At 37.7% G+C, this 19706-nt stretch overlaps 1 protein-coding gene across 2 annotated transcripts in view; it reads right to left on the bottom strand.

The window, feature by feature from the left end:
- cers6 (ceramide synthase 6) overlaps positions 1 to 19706 on the bottom strand; it is a 40041-nt gene that overhangs the window by 2511 nt on the left and 17824 nt on the right. Inside the window, exons 4-10 of one of the 2 annotated variants that reach the window (XM_017470807.3) lie at positions 19270 to 19327; positions 15087 to 15137; positions 13079 to 13171; positions 6084 to 6212; positions 4870 to 4976; positions 593 to 749; positions 263 to 286 (exon numbers count right to left, since the gene is read on the bottom strand). In XM_017470807.3, coding sequence (XP_017326296.1) covers positions 263 to 286; positions 593 to 749; positions 4870 to 4976; positions 6084 to 6212; positions 13079 to 13171; positions 15087 to 15137; positions 19270 to 19327 — 619 coding nt within the window. The remainder of the gene's footprint in view (positions 1 to 262; positions 287 to 592; positions 750 to 4869; positions 4977 to 6083; positions 6213 to 13078; positions 13172 to 15086; positions 15138 to 19269; positions 19328 to 19706) is intronic. The other variant, XM_017470808.3, reaches the window with a different exon arrangement.

The following is a 19706-nucleotide window of genomic DNA, read 5'->3' as shown; positions in this document are numbered from 1 at the left end:
CAAGCCTGGCCTTAGTATACAACCATGTTTCATATTAACTGTTGGGGCTTCTATGAATAAAATTTCCATAATCACAAGTTACTTGATTGACATGATATCAAAAAAAGGTGCTGATAAACACCAAGTCATGTGATGCAAATATCAAATATAAATGAACTAGTCAATAAGATGGATACATTGATGCACACTTTGGACGAATTAAATTATGATAACTGTTTATTATATCATAGCAATACACTGGACCATTTCTGCACATACTTACATGTAAAGGATTCCACTTTCCCACCTGAGGCAATGCAGGATTAGCAAAGAGAACAGAGACATGACACTTAAGAGAAGCCGTGAAAAGCAAGAGCAGATGAACTTAAGGAGAGGTTAAACATGCATGTTTAGAAGATTTCATTATCATATAAGCCATGTTTTATTTTTAATTGATTCTGATTAACCAGTTTTTCCCAGTAAATAAATCAATAAAGCATAAATGTGACAACCAGCAAGAAATTAGATATTAAATATAATGAGAGCAGGTATTGTTTGAACATGCAGAGCAAACCATGAGTGATGTTAATGTGTGTAGCCTGTCTTTTCTTACCTTGCCTTTGGAGATGGCTTTGCATGCTATTTTCACTATGAGATAGGACCAGAAAATGTGTAAACCCTGCAGCAGCACCAGCAGCCCATTAAACACCCACCAAGATGGGTATGGCCCCACGATATCCCAGCTCTCGAACAGTGTGGTGTTCAAAATCCTGTGTTCAGGTCAAACACAAAAATAGCAAAACCACTGAATAACATTCACATCATGAAGGTTTCATTCGTTAATTTATTTGTCTACCCATATTCAGTAACCACTTTATTGTGCTCATGATCACAGTGGATCAGGAGACTATCCCAGAAACACTGGGTGCATGGCATGGATACACCTTGGATGGGACATCAGTCCACCGACACACACTCATTTACACCTAGAGCAGTCAGTGCACCTACCGACATATTTCTGGCAGATGGGAGGAAATGCAGGAGAGAACATGAGAAACTTCACAAACAGTAAACAAGCTCAGGATCGAACTACGGACCCTGAAGCAGTGAGGCACCAACACTGCTGCACCTCTTGCTTACATAATCACGGTTTCGTAACTCAATTTTCACACGTGCATTGAAACACTGATGCTTGAGATGTTCTTTTTGGCTTTCAGAGAAGGTGAACTCACTATATCTTTAATACACAAACAGAAAGTGGGATGATAATTTGAATATCTCATTAAACCATCTCTGATACGAAGATGATCTTTTACATGCTGCTGCATTTGGGAACCTGAACTCACCTAAATAATGCAGACATGATACACTGACGTCCAAACTAAAAGGCAACACTGTCATTATACCAGATATCTGAACAAAATATTACTAAAACAATCTAAATATTCTTGTGTAAGCACCATGTAGATCTGTATATAGTTAATAAGGATGCATTAACGTGAAGAGTACAGTATCCTCAGGATAGCAACTTTGCCACTCAGTCGATTTAAGATAATCAATTGCATCATTTCCATAACATTTTAAATTCCTGACATGCAGCATAAGCATGATGCAGGATTAATTTCCTGACATTTCATGACATGCTGATTGGCGTGTCTAAAGTGTCCGTAGTGTATGAATGGGTGTGTGAGTGTGTATGTGATTGTGCCCTGCGATGGTCCAGGCGATGGGCCTTGTGCCCGATGCTCCCTGGGATAGGCTCCAGGTTCCCCGTGACCCTGAAAAGGAGTAAGCGGTTGAAGATGGATGGATTGATGGATGGATCATCTCAGGGAGTTTTTTCCTTGCCACTGTCGCCACCGGCTTGCTCAATAGGGATAAATTCACACACTTAAAATCTGTATCCTGTGTTTATATGTTTCTGTAAAGCTGCTTTGAGACAAAGTCCATTGTTAAAAGTGCTATACAAATAAAACTGAATTGAATTTTATTCCCCTTATACCACTGCAATTTGTCAACACTACCATTTTTTAATTCATTGAAGTACAATACAACATACTTCTTATCTGTTTTACATGCATTGTTATGGAACGTCCATAAAAGTCCTATTAGCTACTATAAGCAATCATTCCCTCAGCACCTGCTGTTTTTTCTCTCGAACTTAATAAGACAAAAAATGCAGCTTGTCATGTTAGAGAAACTTCAAAGCCCTCTGACCTGAAGCATTTCCTATTTCAGAAAACTTCAAGGAACAGCCCTCCATTCAAAAGAGCTGTGGTATAATGCTAAATAATACATACAGAAACATGGTCTGGCATACCCATAGAAAATCAACACCCGTCTTAAGATATAAGAAGTAGTGGGATGGGCTAGAATAGAATGGGATTGTGCTTTTGTTTCATCTTTAATGAAACAATGAATCACTACACAATCCTGAGTAGTGCTGAGTGAAGTAGAGTGAAGAAATATTACTAAATAATAGATCTGTATGCAGTATAGTACTGAACATTTGCCAAGTATTCGAAAGAGCTGGCATAACTGGGATAAGGAGCTTGCCTAGACTACACTTGCACTCAATTCAGTGCGCCATCCTTCTCTAACACAATCCTTGAGAAATGAGATGTTACTCTACGGTAAATCTGATCACTGAGAGTGGACTCATTAAAAAGTGCCATTCCTGGAGCTGGAGAAGCTTTCAGTGTCAATAGGTCTGAAGTAACAGCACCCAAAATTACTGTGTTTAATGTGTGAATGAGTCGGCTGCATTCGTGACAGATCTGAGACAGTGACGTCTCAGCACAGTAAAACAGGCGTACAGAAAGAAAAGCCATGACAACGGAACACAAGGGAATATTTTCTGATTTCTCAGAAATTGGCCAACCCAACACTGTTGTACTGAGATGTAAAATACTTATTCAAGGCTTGATTTTCCTAGTCCACTTTAAACCCTAGTGATTTCTGATCATTATCAAGGGATAAAGTGGATCAATGTAGATCCAAATATTTGCCATCTGCAAGAGGAATCAAAATATTGGCTTCAATTAAAGCAAAGTATTACAATATGAATCAGTGTCATGACATTTTATCACCCTGGAGGATAAAATGTCACATTTTGCATGAGCATGTGATATACACAGAAAATAAAGGCTGACTGTTGTGCATATGCATTCCAGTCACATACACATGTTTAAGTCAAGGTAGTCAAGGTCCTTCAGTGTTGCTTTTAAACAATTTAAGCATGCAAGAACAGTGGTACATTGCAGCTACTACAAAGAAAACCACATGAGCAATGCTCCCAATAACCTCACTGTCTTTCATGTTCCTTTGATAAGGATCTATGCTGTAGCCATAGTTACTGTCACTTGGCAACGATTCAGATGTGCCTAAGTCCTTATGGGAAAAAGTAGAAAGTAACGCGTCATTCAGACGTCTTGGTCAGAGACATAACCCCAGTAGATGGCGTTCACAGACCCAAAAAATGTCTCCTTGAAGGCAGCCAAGAGTGACTGAACGTTTCTAAAAAATTAATAAATCAACTAATGTAAGTGGCTATGAGCAGCATCCAGTAAGAAATGTAATAGGTAATCTGGCACGATGAAGCTAGAGATCATGTGCAACAGTCAGCTATCTGACCAATCTGTAATCAGACCAGGGAGAACAGGAAGTGACGCCACATGACAACAAGCAGGACACATTACAGGAGGGAAGATTAATTATACAAGAGATCTAACGCTGGGTTTGAAATAATAGTAGTAGTTCTAAGATTTGGGTTTCCAGGTATGCAGGTTAACACAAGCCCAATACTAAAACTGCTTCTAAAGTTCAACATCGTGGCTATCACCAAGGTCCTATAAACGTACATAGTTAATGTTACAAACAGGGTCAAGAGGTGCACATGTGACAAGAGACCACCTCACACAGCTTCTAGTGTATGTTTAATATCTAAATGTAATGAACATATTGCTGGAAAACCGCACAGCTGATAAAGAAAGTGTAAACGGTGTGTAGAAATCTGTATTCAACAAGTCACCTGTAACTTACACATCTGTTGCTCTGTTGTTGTTGAATCTTTTATTTGAATGGAGAAGTGTGAAGACATTACCATGTGGATTATCAACTACTCTACTGTCAAAACACATCATCTGCTGACAGACAATATGCTGTCATTCAGTAGTCCTCTTAATAAACACACGCACAACACATTTGTTTTACTATCCTTGTGAGGATCCTCCCAGGGGCGGACTTAGCACTAGGCAAAGGTTGGCAACCACCTTGGGCTAGCGATGGGCAAAATGGATTTAAAACTATATCACAATATTTTCTGGTATTTATTGCGATAACATCAGTGGCGATATAAATATAGTACCATGCACCACTGTTTTCGCCTACAAGTGACAGCTGGGATCTTGAGAGCCTCAGAAACACAAACATCGATCTAAAAGTAAAACTGATTTTCTGTAACCAAACCAGTTCCAGATTGTAGAGGTAGCTCAACGTTTAGCGATAAACTCCTCCTCAGCTTCACGTCCTCCTTCCGCTGTACTCATTTTCACTCTGCACGTGAGCTGCAAATGGGTCGCATGCCGTCGCACACAAAAATACACAACAGAGAAACAAAGCTCAAGAATAATTGAGGTAAATGTGTGCAGTTGAATCGGACCCCATTCTATATTTTGCCTAGGACCCCCAAATCACTAAATCTGCCCCTGGATCCTGCACTGACATAATTATTAATGCAGTTAATTAGTGCTATGCCTACACCTAAACCTAACCCTAACCGTGATAAGCCAAAGGAAAACTTTGAGCTCTTTTAGTTTTTTTCTTTTTATTTTAAATAAAAGCTAACATAGTGGTGGGTGAGAGAGTGATGGATAGAGCAAAACTTCTTACCAGACAGGATATAAGCCCAGTCTGGAGCTGATGAACACCAGTGCAAACATGATGAACAGGACATTGCAAAGCCTCTGATATTTGGCATAGTTAGCCATTTTGGCAGCCTGAAAACAAACAAACAAAATATGTGGATGATATTTATACACAATTTATAACATTGTGTAAACGGTTCTTATATCCTAAAGCGTCTGAAGCACTTTATGGTTCTGCACAGTAAAATACAGTGTTGAATTAACACCTACAGTCTTTATTCATATCCAACTGGACACAAATGAACACTGAACGACTTAATCCAACACTCCAGGTGGTAACACTGGGGATTCTGATATAGGTGTTAATGACTAGGTGTCATTCATAACATCCTCTTTCTCAGTAAATTTTACAATACATATATACATACACACACATATGTATTGTAAAATTTAGTGAGAAAGAGGATGTTATGAATGACACCTAGTCATTAACACCTATATCAAAATCCCCAGTGTTACCACCTGGAGTGTTGGATATATATATGAGAGAGAGAGAGAGAGAGAGAGAGAGAGAGAGAGAGAGAGAGAGTGTTGAACTGGGGTGAATTATTCAGTACTTTTCTCAAGCTCAGCTGCCATGTAAATGCACTTTGGATACTGGAATATTGACCATCTGTTGCTATGCACAATTTGTCCGTTTTGAGAGCAGTTCACCAACCAAAAATATATAGGTAATCGCGTTGGAGTTCAGAAGCTGAACACTGGTAAAGTGCTATAAGTTAATTTTCAAAGATATAGAAATAGTAACTGTAGTCTCAAACTGTACAACTATACACAAAGCACAACCAAGAGAGGTCTAAAAATCCACAGCTACACCGCTGCATCTGATTCACTTGTATCAACACCAAACAAACCACAATGGCATTACCATGTCAGTGTCACTGCTGGGCTGAGACAAATAATACCTAGTCAGAGGTGTTCCTGTGGTGGTCAGTTTCCAATGATAAATATTTAATAGCAACAGATGGGCTACAGTCAGTAACTGTATAACTACAAATAAAATGGCAAATGGTAGTACGTACAAAATGCATGCATCGAATAAACTTTCACGTGTGTACATTTTATTATAATTACCTGAAATAGGTCCTGGACCTGCCTTTAAGAAGGACACAGTTATCTGTGCATATCACAGAATTACAGGACGTCAGGATAGCATTGGTAAATATTACTCATTCTTACCTCCAACAGCACATCTGAAGCATCGTGGAGGCACAGGACCAGCGTGCCCACTCGAGCCATGTTATTCACGTAAGATAACATGATCAGAGAGACGGTGGCAACATGGTGCATGAACATGAGCAGACAGTCCTGCAAAAATAAACTCACAATTATATCATTAAATCAACAGATACCTACATCATACAGAAGATGTTTTTAAACACGGATCTAATATAACCTAAACTGCCTATAAATAATGTTGAGACACCGAGATTTTCAAGGTAGTTTTGTAATAACCAAGATATTAATGACTAACCAGGTAAGGCTCCCTGAGTGACTGGACAGTATTTGCTGCCCAAACTTTCTTCACATAAACAGTACGTTTTTCCAGTAATTCCTCAGAGATGCTCAGCAATGATTCATGCAAGATTTCAAAAAAGTTCTTGCAGCTGGTTGGACACTTCCCTTTGTCAAAACATTTTATTTAATTCTAGCCAGAGATGCTAATTACAGGCACTGTAGACAGTACCGTCTCTTTCCTCTCTAAATATCTTCAGCTTTGTTTTGGGGTCACTAAAAATCAAACCGAATATTACTCCATCCATCCATCCATTTTCTGTACCGCTTATCCTACACAGGGTCACAGGGAGCCTGGAGCCTCTCCCAAGTGACTCGGGGCACAAGGCGGGGGACACCCTGGACGGGCTGCCAACCCATCGCAAGGCACAATCACACACACTTTGACATACTACGGACAATTTAGAGATGCCAATCTCTAATCTCTTTGGACTGGGTGAGGAAACTGGAGTACCTGGAGGAAACCCCTGTACCCCCTGAATATTATTCATTAAATGAAAAAAAAAAAAAAAAAGTTCTAAAAGCATACTAATGTCCCAATATAGACAGTTATGTGGTTATTAATGGAATAATTGGAAAACGTATTATTCGGTTTTGCAGCCAAAAAGTCAATAACTAGTAGATTTAAAAAAAAAATAAAAATAAAAAAATACAAAAGAAGTTACATACTCCTCTGGCTGTTACTTATAACTTAACCCACTGTGAGTTTTTACTCATGAGAGTAATAATGTTTAATCATGATGTACATGAGTTGTCCACCAACACATTTGTTTTTGCTAAGAAACTACCAACGACTTCATGATACTGGGTCAGTGCTTTGGCTAAGTTCAGAACAACAATCCTATTCCTGAAAGCTTCTCAGAGGTGAAGTACTGCATGTTCTCCTGGTGACTCATAGAACTGCAGTGGCTCAGCAGGACAGCAGCCAGCTGAATAGGAGTCAGATGAAGATGAACGTGATGAAGAAGAGCAGTGGTGTGAAACAGAATGGAAGCATGGCATACAGACAGGAGGAAACATTCTGGAGCGGGCAGGGGGGCACAGCAGCTCTTCAGCACATGTTGGTGTTTGTGCAAGAAAAATACTGAAAGAAGAAAGAAAGAAAAGAAAAAAAGACAACATGCCAACAATCAACAAAGAGATTTGAGATATGAAAGGGTGAGTAACAGGATGGCACTGTAGAGCAGAAACCAAGGCAAAGAAAGGGATAAATAGATTGAAGGGGTTAAATACAGTGCAGTCTATAGGCAATTACTATGTAGTGTTACAAATTATGTCGCATTATTCCAGCAGATTGGATTTGAAATGAAACAATGAGATTAAATTTTGAATGACAGTTTAATTTGTGGGTTTTTACATCCCACGGTTTGCTGCGATGTAGTTTCCTGGTCACTTTACAGACGTTGTCTCATTTTGAAATCCAATGTCCAAGAATACAGAACAAAAGCAACACAAACTGTTATTGCTCAATTACTTAACAGACTGCGTGAGACCAGCATGCAGGCCAAGAATTATATAATAAGTAATTAGCGATCTTAGTGATTCAGCAGCATGCGTCGTTCAGTGAAAGTTTTACATTTAATTGGAGTTTTCGATTAAAAAACCAACAAAAAACACCTTGTATACACCTCGTTTCTTTTACTCCAGACGTAGCTGAGCACATAAGGAATTTTAAATTCGTTGTGTGTCATTTACTTCATTAGATTTACCACAATAGTTTAACCCCGATTTTTCCTCCCAGAAAATATAGGCCCTCAAACTACATCAAGTCTTGTCGCACAGGTTTTCTGATGTGTATGAGTTACTGCAAGCTATAAAAAAGAACAACTTTGCGGTTGTACATTGTTCAGTTACACTGTGAATCACCTTTTTCCCCCCCTTAGCACAGTTTGAGATCTTTACTACCCATAGGTCATGTGTCTCAAAGTCTGCATGATTTGCATTAGAAATTGTATATTTAAAAAAAAAAAAGAAGAAGCAGCAATTATCTAGCTTAACAATGCCATTTGAAGCAAGTGTATTTGAGCTTGTATTAATAGAAAAAAAATGGGAATGATAATTGCAGGTACCTGTGTGCTCAGTTGTATCCTGTCTCAGTTGTAAGATGCTTTGGATAAAAGTATGATGCAAATAAGAAAATGCAAATATCCGACTGGAGAATGCAGACTGTGCAGCCCTAAAGTCAATAACTGGATTTGTAATGTAATGTAAAGGACAGCTTTCAGCTAAATAACACTCAAATTGGTTTCCTACTACAGTAGTGTTTAATGCTGAACCTACTGTTCAGCCTTACACTGCCAAAGTGTGTTTATATCAATATTGAATTACTTTCAGAAATATACATGCTTTGTATAAATATAGCCTTTGGGCACCTGTAATGCATAATAAACACTTAGCACAGCTGTATAAGCTCCTCTGCTATGTGTACAAAAGGACCTTAATCTAGCTAAATTGGTTTCACTGGGAGAATTTAAAATCAGTTTTAAATCAATGGAAGTTGGCTCCATTGGTAAATGCTGCTGTATATAACTGCTTTTCTCCACTATTTTTACGATGTTATGCGAAATATATTGCATCACTGCTTTGTCTGTTTATGTATTGACACTTTGTATGCTGCTCTCTTGGCCAGGTCTCGTGAAAAAGTGATTTTTAACCTACAACCCAAATTCTGAAAAAGTTGGGATAGTATGGAAAATGCAAAAAAACAAAAAGGGTCAATTGAAAATTCTATTCGCCCTGTACTACATTGAAGACACATTATCAACACATTATTTGAGATGTTTTACTTTGTAAATTGAATTCATTTTTGAAAATATACACTCATTTTAAATCTGATGACTGCAACGCACTCCAAAATAGTTGGTACAGTCGACCCTTTTCCACTGTGCAACATCACCTTTTCTTTTAATAATACTTATTAAGCATTTGGGTGCTGAAGACACCTGTTGGTTAAGTTTAGCAAATGGAATTTTCCCCCATTCACGCATTATGCATTTCTTCAGCTGCGCAATTGTACGGGGCCTTCTGGACAGTGTTGATTATCCCATTTCAATGGGATTCAAATCCGGGCTATGACTGGGCCATTCCATAACCCTCCATTTCTTCTTTTTGAGCCATTCCTTGGTGGATTTGCTGGTGTACTTAGGATCATTATCCTGTTGAAAGATCCCATATCTGTTCAACTTCAACTTTCAGACAGATGGCCTCACATTATCTTCAAGCTCTCTTTGATATGATGCAGAATTCATGGTTGAATCAAAGAATGCAAGCTGTCCAGTCCCTTAGGTAGCGAAGCAACCCCAAACCATAACATTTCCACCACCATGCTTCACAGTTGGTATGAGGTGCTTCTCCTGAAAAGCTGTCTTTGCTATGTGCCAAACATGTTACTGTGGCCAAACAACTCTATCTTTGATTCGTCTGTCCAAAGAACATTATTCCAAAAGACCTGGTCTTTGCCTATATACTCATTGGCAAACTGTAGTCTTACTCTAATGTTCTTTTTAGACAGCAAAGGCCTTTTCTTGGCACGCCTCCCATGCGTCGCAAATTTGTGCAATCTCTTTCTGATTGTAGAAGCATGTGCTTTGACACCAACAGTTGCGAGACTTACTAGCAGATCCTGTGGTGAAATTTTGGGTTTTGTGGAGTCTTCTTTTTGCATCAGATGGTCTGCTCTTGGGCTGAATTTGCTGTGATGGCCAGTCCTAGATAAATTGACAGTCGTTTGAAATCTGCACCATTTGAAGATGATTTTCCTCACAGTGGAGTGATATATTTCAAATAATTTGGAGATCTTTTTAAATCTCTTGCCAGACTCAGACATCCACAACCTTTTTTCTGTAGGCCTTAGATCTCTTAGATCTTGGCATGATGACACCACACACCTCAATAGCAAAGGGAACACCAGACACTAAATATGTGAGAGGATTAAATAAGACAGGTTCCACCTGCACTCCATAAGCAGGTTCTAATCACTAACACCCAATCTTCAACACCTGATTCTAATTTTATGGATTTGAAGGTGTGATAAATGTAGGAGTGTACTTACTTTTTCCCATGTGACTGATCTGAGCTTGAAGATAATTTAAATTGTTAAAATGACTACAAAATGTAAATTTTGTGTCATCTGCTAGAGTGTATCAACTTTATTAATAGGGCACTATTTCAAAGAGGATCAAATGTTTGCTTGTCCAAATATGTTAAAAAAAAAAAAAATCCAATTTCCATGGGGTGTACTTATTTTTTCACATGACTGTGGCAACATTTTGTGGAAGGCTAATATACAAAGTTGGAAACATACAATTGTCTAGATTGTCTTTGTGTGCTATAGATTTAAGATTTCCCTTCTTTGGAAAAAGTCCAACATAATTCACCATAAGACGTTCCACAAAAATCAAAAACAATCTGTATATTAATAAACCGTATATTAATGTCTTTTATCTTTAATTATAACAGGGAGGTTAGCCCTGATAGCCCATTTATGGAGACATGGCAGGTTACACCGGATTTCGGCATACTAGTAATATCACCACAGGGATCTAAGATGATCTCTTTCCTCTCCCCACACATGCAATTTCTTATCTGTCTCCCTAAGCACTCGGCATAATTTAAAGCCATAGAGTAATAATATTTCATACCTACAGGTATACAGGGGCGCTTGAAAGTTTGTGAACCATTTAGAATTTTCTATATATCTGCATAAATATTGCCTCAAACATCATAACATTTTCACACAAATCCTAAAAGCAGACAAAGAGAACCCAATTAAACAAACGAGATGGTCATTTATTTCTTGAGGAAGATGATCCAATATTACATATCTGTGAGTGGCAAAAGTATGTGAACCTCTAGGATTAGCAGTTTAATTTGAAGGTGAAATTAGCGTCAGGTGATTTCAATCAATGGGATGATGATCAGGTGTGATTGAGCGCCCTGTTTTATTTAAAGAAGAAGTCTAATCTTCACAACATGTTTGTGGAAGTGTATCATGCCAAGGAGATTTCTGAGGACCTCAGAAAAAGAGTTTATGATGCTCATCAGGCTGGAAAAAGTTACAAAACCATCTCTAAAGAGTTTGGAGTCCACCAATCCACAGTCAGACAGATTGTGTACAAATGGAGGAAATTCAAGACCATTGTTACCCTCCCCAGGAGTGGCTGACCAACAAAGATCACTCCAAAAGCAAGATGTGTAATAGTCTGTGAGGTCACAAAGGAGCCAGGGTAACTTCTAAACAACTAAAGGCCTCTCACATTGGCAAATGTTAATGTTCATGAGTCCACCATCAGGAGAACACTGAACAACACTGGTGTGCATGGTAAGGTTGTAAGGAGAAAGCCACTGCTCTCCAAAAAGAACATTGCTAAAGATCATGTGGACAAACCAGAAGGCTACTGGAACAATACTTTGTGGATTGATGAAACAAAAATAAAATTTTTGGTTTAAATGAGAAGGGATATATTTGGAGAAAAGAAAACACTGCAGTAGAGTATAACAACCTTATCCCATCTGTGAAATATGATGGTGGTAGTATCATGGTTTGGGCCTGTTTTGCTGCATCTGGTCCAGGACGACTTGCCATCATTGAACAATGAATTCTGAATTATATCAGCGATTTCTAAAGGAAAATGTCAGGACATCTGTCCATAATCTGAATCACAAGAGAAAGTGCGTCATGCAGCAAGACAATGACCCTAAACACACAAGTCGTTCCACCAAAGTGGTTAAAGAAGAATAACAGTAATGTTTTGGAATGGCCAAGTCAAAGTCCTGACCTTAATATAAAAAAAAATGTTGTGGAAAGACCTGAAGCAAGCAGTTCATGTGAGGAAACCCACAAACATCCCAGAGTTGAAGCTGTTCTGTACTGAGGAATGGGCTAAAATTCCTCCAAGCCGATGTGCAGGACTGATCATCAGTTACCGGAAATGTTTAGTTGCAGTTACTGCTACACAAGAGGGTCACACCAGATACTGAAAGCAAAGGTTCACAGACTTTTGCCACTCACAGATATGTAATTTGGATCATTTTCCTCAATAAATGAATGACCAAGTATAATATTTGTATCTCATTTGTTTAATTGGGTTCTCTTCATCTACTTTTAAGACTTGTGTGAACATTTGATGAGGTTTTAGGTAATATTTATGGCGATATATATAAAATTCTACAGGATTCACAAACTTTCAAACACCACTGTAGTCATGTGGATCAACCCAAGAGAAAATATAGCACTCATTTATTACAAAAGTGCTTAAAAGAGAACAGAGTTATATGCTCATTAATAACGCTTTTGTTCTGATGGCTTTAACATGACAGCATGAGTCAGTGGTGGAGAGGAACTGAACCAGTGACCAGTCAGTCATTCAAAACTAGAGAAGAAGAAATAGTGAGACACTGACCTGTCATATCAGATACTTCCAAACAAAAAAAGTACAATCACATAAACCCTCATGGCTAGTCCAAACGAGACAGCTGCTAGCTTATACACCAATACTTTTGCTTATATTTCACCTTAGCCTTTTTAAACCATTAAGTGATATTATTTAGTAACTACTATGAATTATTCCATATCTACAGTGAAGCTAGAAGCGGTATTTAGTTGTGACACTGGGGAATGTAAGTCAGGAGATTCAAGAGGGGAGGATACAGCTTCATACCTTCCTCCTGATGTCTGTGAACTGGGAGAAGAGTAGAGATAGGTAGAACGACAACTCCAAAATGTAGTAATAGTGCAGGTCCACTGTTAGAGCCTGTGGAAATAAAGTAAACATTTTTATTCATCCATCATGACAAACAAGTGAGAAGAATATGAGCAATAAGAGCATTTGTGGGTTAAGAAGAAAAAAAAAGTCCTTAGGGTTAAAATCATCACCATCTGGTTAATTAACCATTGAACTACCACTGTCTCTGAAATTATCCAGCAACAAGAGACACCAACCTCAAACGATAAGCTGATACTACTGCTTATACCACTGAATTCTAGACTGAATAATTTTCCTTAACAGCAGCTTGGAAACTATTTCAGGCTGCAAGGTTTTTATTAATGTGTGCCCTCTAATAGATTATGGTTTCTATAGCAACAACTTACACAGGGATTTGTAAAGCAGACGCTATACATACACAGATTAAAAATGTGTGCAACTGTTGATGATAAAATTTTCTGTGAAGATTTATTAAAATTTTTTGGAAGGAGTCTCTAGCGTCAGCTTTCTGTGTATCTTAAGTAGAGATCGACCGATATTGAATTTTTTTATAATCGATACCGATTATTCGCATGCTTAAGTGCCCGATATGCAGAACTGATGTTTATTTTTTGTTTTACTTCTGTTTTTGACACAATGATAACACCACTGAACTGAACAAACCATTTTATTTATAACAATTTTGTCAAGTTCACGTCCTCCTTGCATACAAAACAAAACAAAACTCTTATTTATACACCAATAAATAGAGGGGTCTGAAAGAGTGCAAAAACCCCCCAATAATAACAAAAAATTAATAAAAACAAAAAAAAATAAAAGTACACTGTTACTAAAGTGGCTTTTTTTTTTTTTATTTAAATAAAGCTTCGATGAGGTGAACATATTAACCCCTAAAAATGCCAACCCCACATTATAAATAAATAAATAAATAAATAAAAAAGATTATAATAATACTCTGGCTCTTACACCTCTACTCTGCACACTTTGCTTCTCTAGAACTCAATTATAAATCTTGCATGGTAGCACTACTTGTATTGTTCTCCGCTTGATACATCACTTTGCTTGTATTTCCTTATTTGTAAGTCGCTTTGGATAAAAGCATCTGCTAAATTAATAAATGTAAATGAATGTAAACAGATTACGTGACGGAGTTTGTCTCCATTTCTCAGCACCAAGCTGCTTAAACAACATATCAAGCTTTTATGTAACACATCTAATTTGTACATTAATGGCTGTTATGTTAAATAAAGTTTATTCATTAAAGCAAAGCAAGTATACTTTACCTGTGCACACCATTGTTGGCTCGTCTCCCATCATTCGTCCCACATGCAATTCTCAAAACGCCCACAAGATTTATCAGTGGATCAGATATTACAAAACCGATAACCGATTATGGAAATATATCTGTAAAACTGATTATCGGTCGATCTCTAATCTTAAGTGTATCTGTATTGTATTAAGTTTAATACAGAGAAAAATATAATGCCTGGTGAGGGAACGACTGTTACAGCTATTATAACGTAAGAGATAACAGGAATGTGTTTATCTGTGGCTCCACCACATTAAACGCAACTATAAATGGATAAAAAGTACAACATCGTTCTTTAATCAATAAGAAATCTCTAACGTTGGCAAATTGTAGTGTTATAAAAGGAATAAAACTACTTGGAACGTGGTGTTGTTGGAAACCAATCAACTTCGGCACGATAACACCATCACACCACCCGGTCATTAATAATTTTCCTATAACAACACATCTTGACATGTTTTATTACTTATGAAAAGCAACCCGAATAAAACATACCGTGTTTATTCAAAACGACACTTTTCCATAGTTTCCACACTGTGGCATAAATACCACAAAATCTATTAACGTAAAACCACGCTGAATTGCAGAGGCAAAAGGCAAATACATGTAAAACAGTACGAGTGCTGTGAAAATCCAGTCATGTAAACAGAGTACCTGATATGGATAGTTATACCAGCATTCTCTAGTGTTCCACAGCCAGGAAGTCTAAAAACAAATGCACAGAAAGTGTGTTAACGATATGATGATTCGGAAACAAAGCATACCTTTTGTAGGTCTATGGATATCTTTTCAAATATGACTGCATATAATCAAAATATAAATAACCAGACTCTCAAGAAGAAATACTGCTAGTGACTTTGCAACATAATTGAGCACGGGTATTAGTAATGTACACTCGACACAGATCTTTAATGATGCAAAGCCTAACGAAATGACACGAGTAGAACAAATCCCATGAACACTTGTGTGAAGAATGTTTACTGGATAATTGTGTAGGTTTTTGACACTAAATAACTGTAACCTGCTCCTCAATAACCATTTTCTCCACTGTCCTACAGGGCTGCACACATCGCCTATTAATCTTTGTTCCAATATTAGACTTTGCAATAGTGAGAGCACAGAAGCCTGGAATATGCAAATATGCCTCTAACAAAGCACATTTTTTGTCACATCGTGTGAGTGTCATGACTAATCATAGAGCCTCCAGAATGTTTTTCTGATTCCTCTGTTCTTTTCTTATAGGTTGCAACATTAATATGATGCAAAAAAAAAAGAAAAGAAATAATATGCAGTCGATGACAAAAATAGCTTTGCCAATTGGTTTTAAGAGACTGTAATGCAACTCACAATACTAATGTGATAAACAATATGCTAATTCGGTCAATATTTTGCAGCCTGGTGCCTTCCAGAAGCATCTTGTGGCCCGCGCTTCCCGCTGTGATGAAGCACTATGGGCCGGCTGCTGACTGCCGAGTTACACACACTCCCAGGCGCGCTATTGAGTGCATGTCTGTTCTATTTCACCTCATGCTACTATTAATAACTCCAATGGGAGAGCTGGTGGCCAGCCAATGTGAACAACTTCATTCCACCCAGTTATTCATAATACCAGTTTAAAAAATAAAAAATAAAAAAGAAAGATTACAAGCACTTATCAGTCAGAGAACTAAGAGGAAAAGAGACCATCCAGTCACTGTCAGTATATCCAATAACGCAAAACACTGTTCCCATTTCCTGCTTAGTTTTTAGCACATCCGTCAACATTCATCACGTAATTAACAGGCATGATTCTAGCATTATAAATTCCTCTTCAAGTCATTATGCGTAAAAGTCAGTTCTAGCTAAACAATGACACTGAGCAGCTGTGCTAAAGTATTTGCTTACAGAGAAAAATCCCTGCATTATGGATACAGTGTTGAATAATACATAGTAGCTTATAGAGAGCAAGTCATGTTGGAGAGAGTTTATGACAGCTGTTTCACAGCTCGATCCAAAGTCGAATAAAATCCTCCAACTGCTCTCTCGTCACTTCTCATGTTTTTAAATTTCCTTCTGCATGAGGTTCATAGCTTTTAAACAAGTCACAGCCTTTAGTCACATGATAGTCAAGCCTAGTAATTTCAGTAAGACAAAAAAAAACATTACCTATATTAAATGCATTTCACTGAAACTCACCACCACTTTTACTTATACCTTATATAGACTTAATGGACATTTGAAGTTAAAAGGCTATAGCTTTTATTTCTGCGTACCAAAAGCACTCATTTCACAGCACTCTTTACTCAGAAGTCAACTGACCTGACAGTCCCTTTAATGACCGAAGTTTTTCACATATTTTAAATACATTCCTATATTTATAGAACATTTAATCTATATAATAAACTGAGCAGACTTTGATTAGGTTCACCTCCCTGTTTATAAACTCCACTATATGGCCAAAAGTATGTGGACACCCGATCATCACATCACATATGTGCTTTTTTCAATTCAATTCAATTTTATTTGTATAGCACTTTTAACAATGGACATTGTCTCAAAGGAGCTTTACAGAAGCATATAAACACAGGATACAGATTTTAAGTGTGTGAATTTATCCCTAATGACCAAGCCGGTGGCGACGGTGGCGAGGAAAAACTCCCCAAGATGAACATCCCATTCCAAAACCATGGCCATTAATATAGATTTGGCCTCCTCATTGTTCCTTTAATAACCTCCACTCTTCTGGGAAGGCTTTCCACTATATTTTGGAACATGGCTGCTGGGATTTGTGCTCATTCAGTCACAACAGTGTTAGTCAGGCCAGGAACACAGTCAGTGTTCCAGTTCATCACAAAGATGTTCAATGGGGTTGAGGTCAGGGATCTGCGCAGGCCACTCATTTTCTTCCACATCAGCCTTGGTCAACAATGACTATGTTTACATGCACATCAATATTCCGATATTAATCCGAATTTGGCAATATTCTAATTAGTATCGAGTCATGTAAACGCCACAGTCCGATCGCCCGATTCAGATTAAGACAATATTCTGATTCCCCAAATTCTGATTCCCAGCCCTAGAATATGCCTGTATTAATTGGAAATTTATTGCATGTAAACACCTTATGCATAAAATCCACTGAAAGAAGATATATGTGCACGCTCAGTCCAGAAGGAATTGTGGGTGCTCACAGATGCTTAGTTGTAGGCTGGGTATTTAGGAATGGCAATTTATGGCATACTCACAACAACCATGTATACAGGAATATTCCGATGTCTGTACACATATAAACACTGTATTCGGAATATGGCTGCAACCCGATTACAGACCTTAAACGGAATTTGAAGTGCATGTAAACGTAGTCAGTGCCTTATTTACACATATATACATTTTTGCACTTAGTTCCAGTGAAGGGACATCTTAATGCTACAGCATACAAAGACATTCGAGACAGATATGTGCTTCCAACTTTGTGGCAGAAGTTTGGGGAAGATTCATGCACGGGTGTGATCGCCAGGTGTCCACAAACGTTTGGCCATATCGTGTATGACGGTCCAAACATAATTAATATATGTTGAGTGTAGACGTATCCAAGTTAAAAACATAGATAGGACAGACTTATAATCTTCCTGTTATTTTCATATATGATACAAACAACATTCAGATTCATTCTTCCCTGTTTTAACATTATTCATACCACAGCGCTGCTGAAATCTCCAATCTGATTAGTCAGAAGGTGGTAATTTTCTGTAACAGCAGCTCTGACAATAGTGCAGGCTGTAATGCAAATGATAAGTTTATATAAATCCTTCTAATATGTTACTGTTTCTACAGAAATCTAATTCACAGGAACATGTAGGGAGGGTGCTCATGTAACGTTGTTATTTCACAAATTGATATGGTGAAGCTTGGAGACATTTATATAACATTTATTGAAAGACTCTCCAGTTCCAGTACTTTGTAATATAGTTAAAGCTTTTCTTTTACGTTTTTCCACCACATGAATGTCTTCAGGATTTGTGTTTTGTGAGAACATGACATGCTAAAAAAAGAAAGCCTGGTGAATGAATGACTGTTTACAGGTGTTATAACAGAAGTGATAACAGCAGATAACTTTCACAGATGTCCTACAACATTAAATACAAGCATAATGGTATCAAAAGTAAGAAGTGTCAGTCTTTATTAAATAAAAATTCTTAGTCTTGGAAAACTGCTGTGGTATAAAAGGAATAAAATTCTGAAGTACATGCTGTGATAGGTGCAACTTGGCTTTGCATTACACTCCCACTTTACTGATTATTTTAGTCTAAGTCCTTACATATTTATTTGTTTGAATACATGTACTCACATACGCTCACGTGCACAAAATCGAAATCCGAATAGCACCTGCCTTCTTGTCAGAAGAGACAAATAATGAAGGAGAGCAAAGGAGACAAGCACAACTGCTCACAATTCAAGTGAACTATACTTATTTAAGCTTTAAGTAAAACAGCAATGCCTAATATATAAATGCTTAATATAAGCTGTTGGATTTTTTCTGTTGTGTTGTATTGCTCACATCTTAGCTAAAAATGCTAGCACTTCTTTTGTTTTTGTTGCCCATTATTTTTTGTCACTGTCCCACAAAACACTGAACTAAAAATGAAGGAATTTCAGGTCAATCCGTTTAAACTCCCAGCGCTAAGCGTTAGGAAAATTCCCAGGAAGCAGAGACATGTAGAGAATCCCCAACCACACCATACACACTGACTTACAGCATGCTTAACAGACATGTCCTTTAGATTCACGACAGTACACATGAGAAGCAGAAATGTCTACCTTGTCATTCTTTTCTTTCTTATATTACTAGCTCACTTACCTTTTTAAGATACCGCACCCCATAGGTAAATATGTACAGGTAAAAGGTGAACCTCCACCTGTGAAACACATACGAAACAAGCATTAATCAGAAGCCTGTATTAATCAGTGTGATAGTTTTTTTTTTAAATATTTATTTTGCATGATTGCACAATTTCACCATAGAACATGCACAGTAAAACTGAAGTACTGGGATAGGATTGTGGAAGAAATCAAAATAATGCAGATTATACTCAGCACTAAGTGCTTAATCATTACTAAATTTTAAAATGAATGACATGTCACTATTGTATGATTTCTGCACATTCTATATAAATTGTTTCCTTTACTCCACTCAGATTCAGCTCAGACTGGACCCATTTTCCCCTGTGATCAGTCGTCTCTCTGACTACACTGTTCTCTGGAGCAGACGTCAAAGCTACAAAATCAAAGCCCGTC

This window comes from Ictalurus punctatus, chromosome 6 (genome assembly GCF_001660625.3).
Source record: "Ictalurus punctatus breed USDA103 chromosome 6, Coco_2.0, whole genome shotgun sequence".
NCBI lineage: Eukaryota > Metazoa > Chordata > Actinopteri > Siluriformes > Ictaluridae > Ictalurus > Ictalurus punctatus.
Note: the sequence above shows the minus strand (reverse complement) of the source record. Positions and strands in the feature narration are given on the sequence as shown.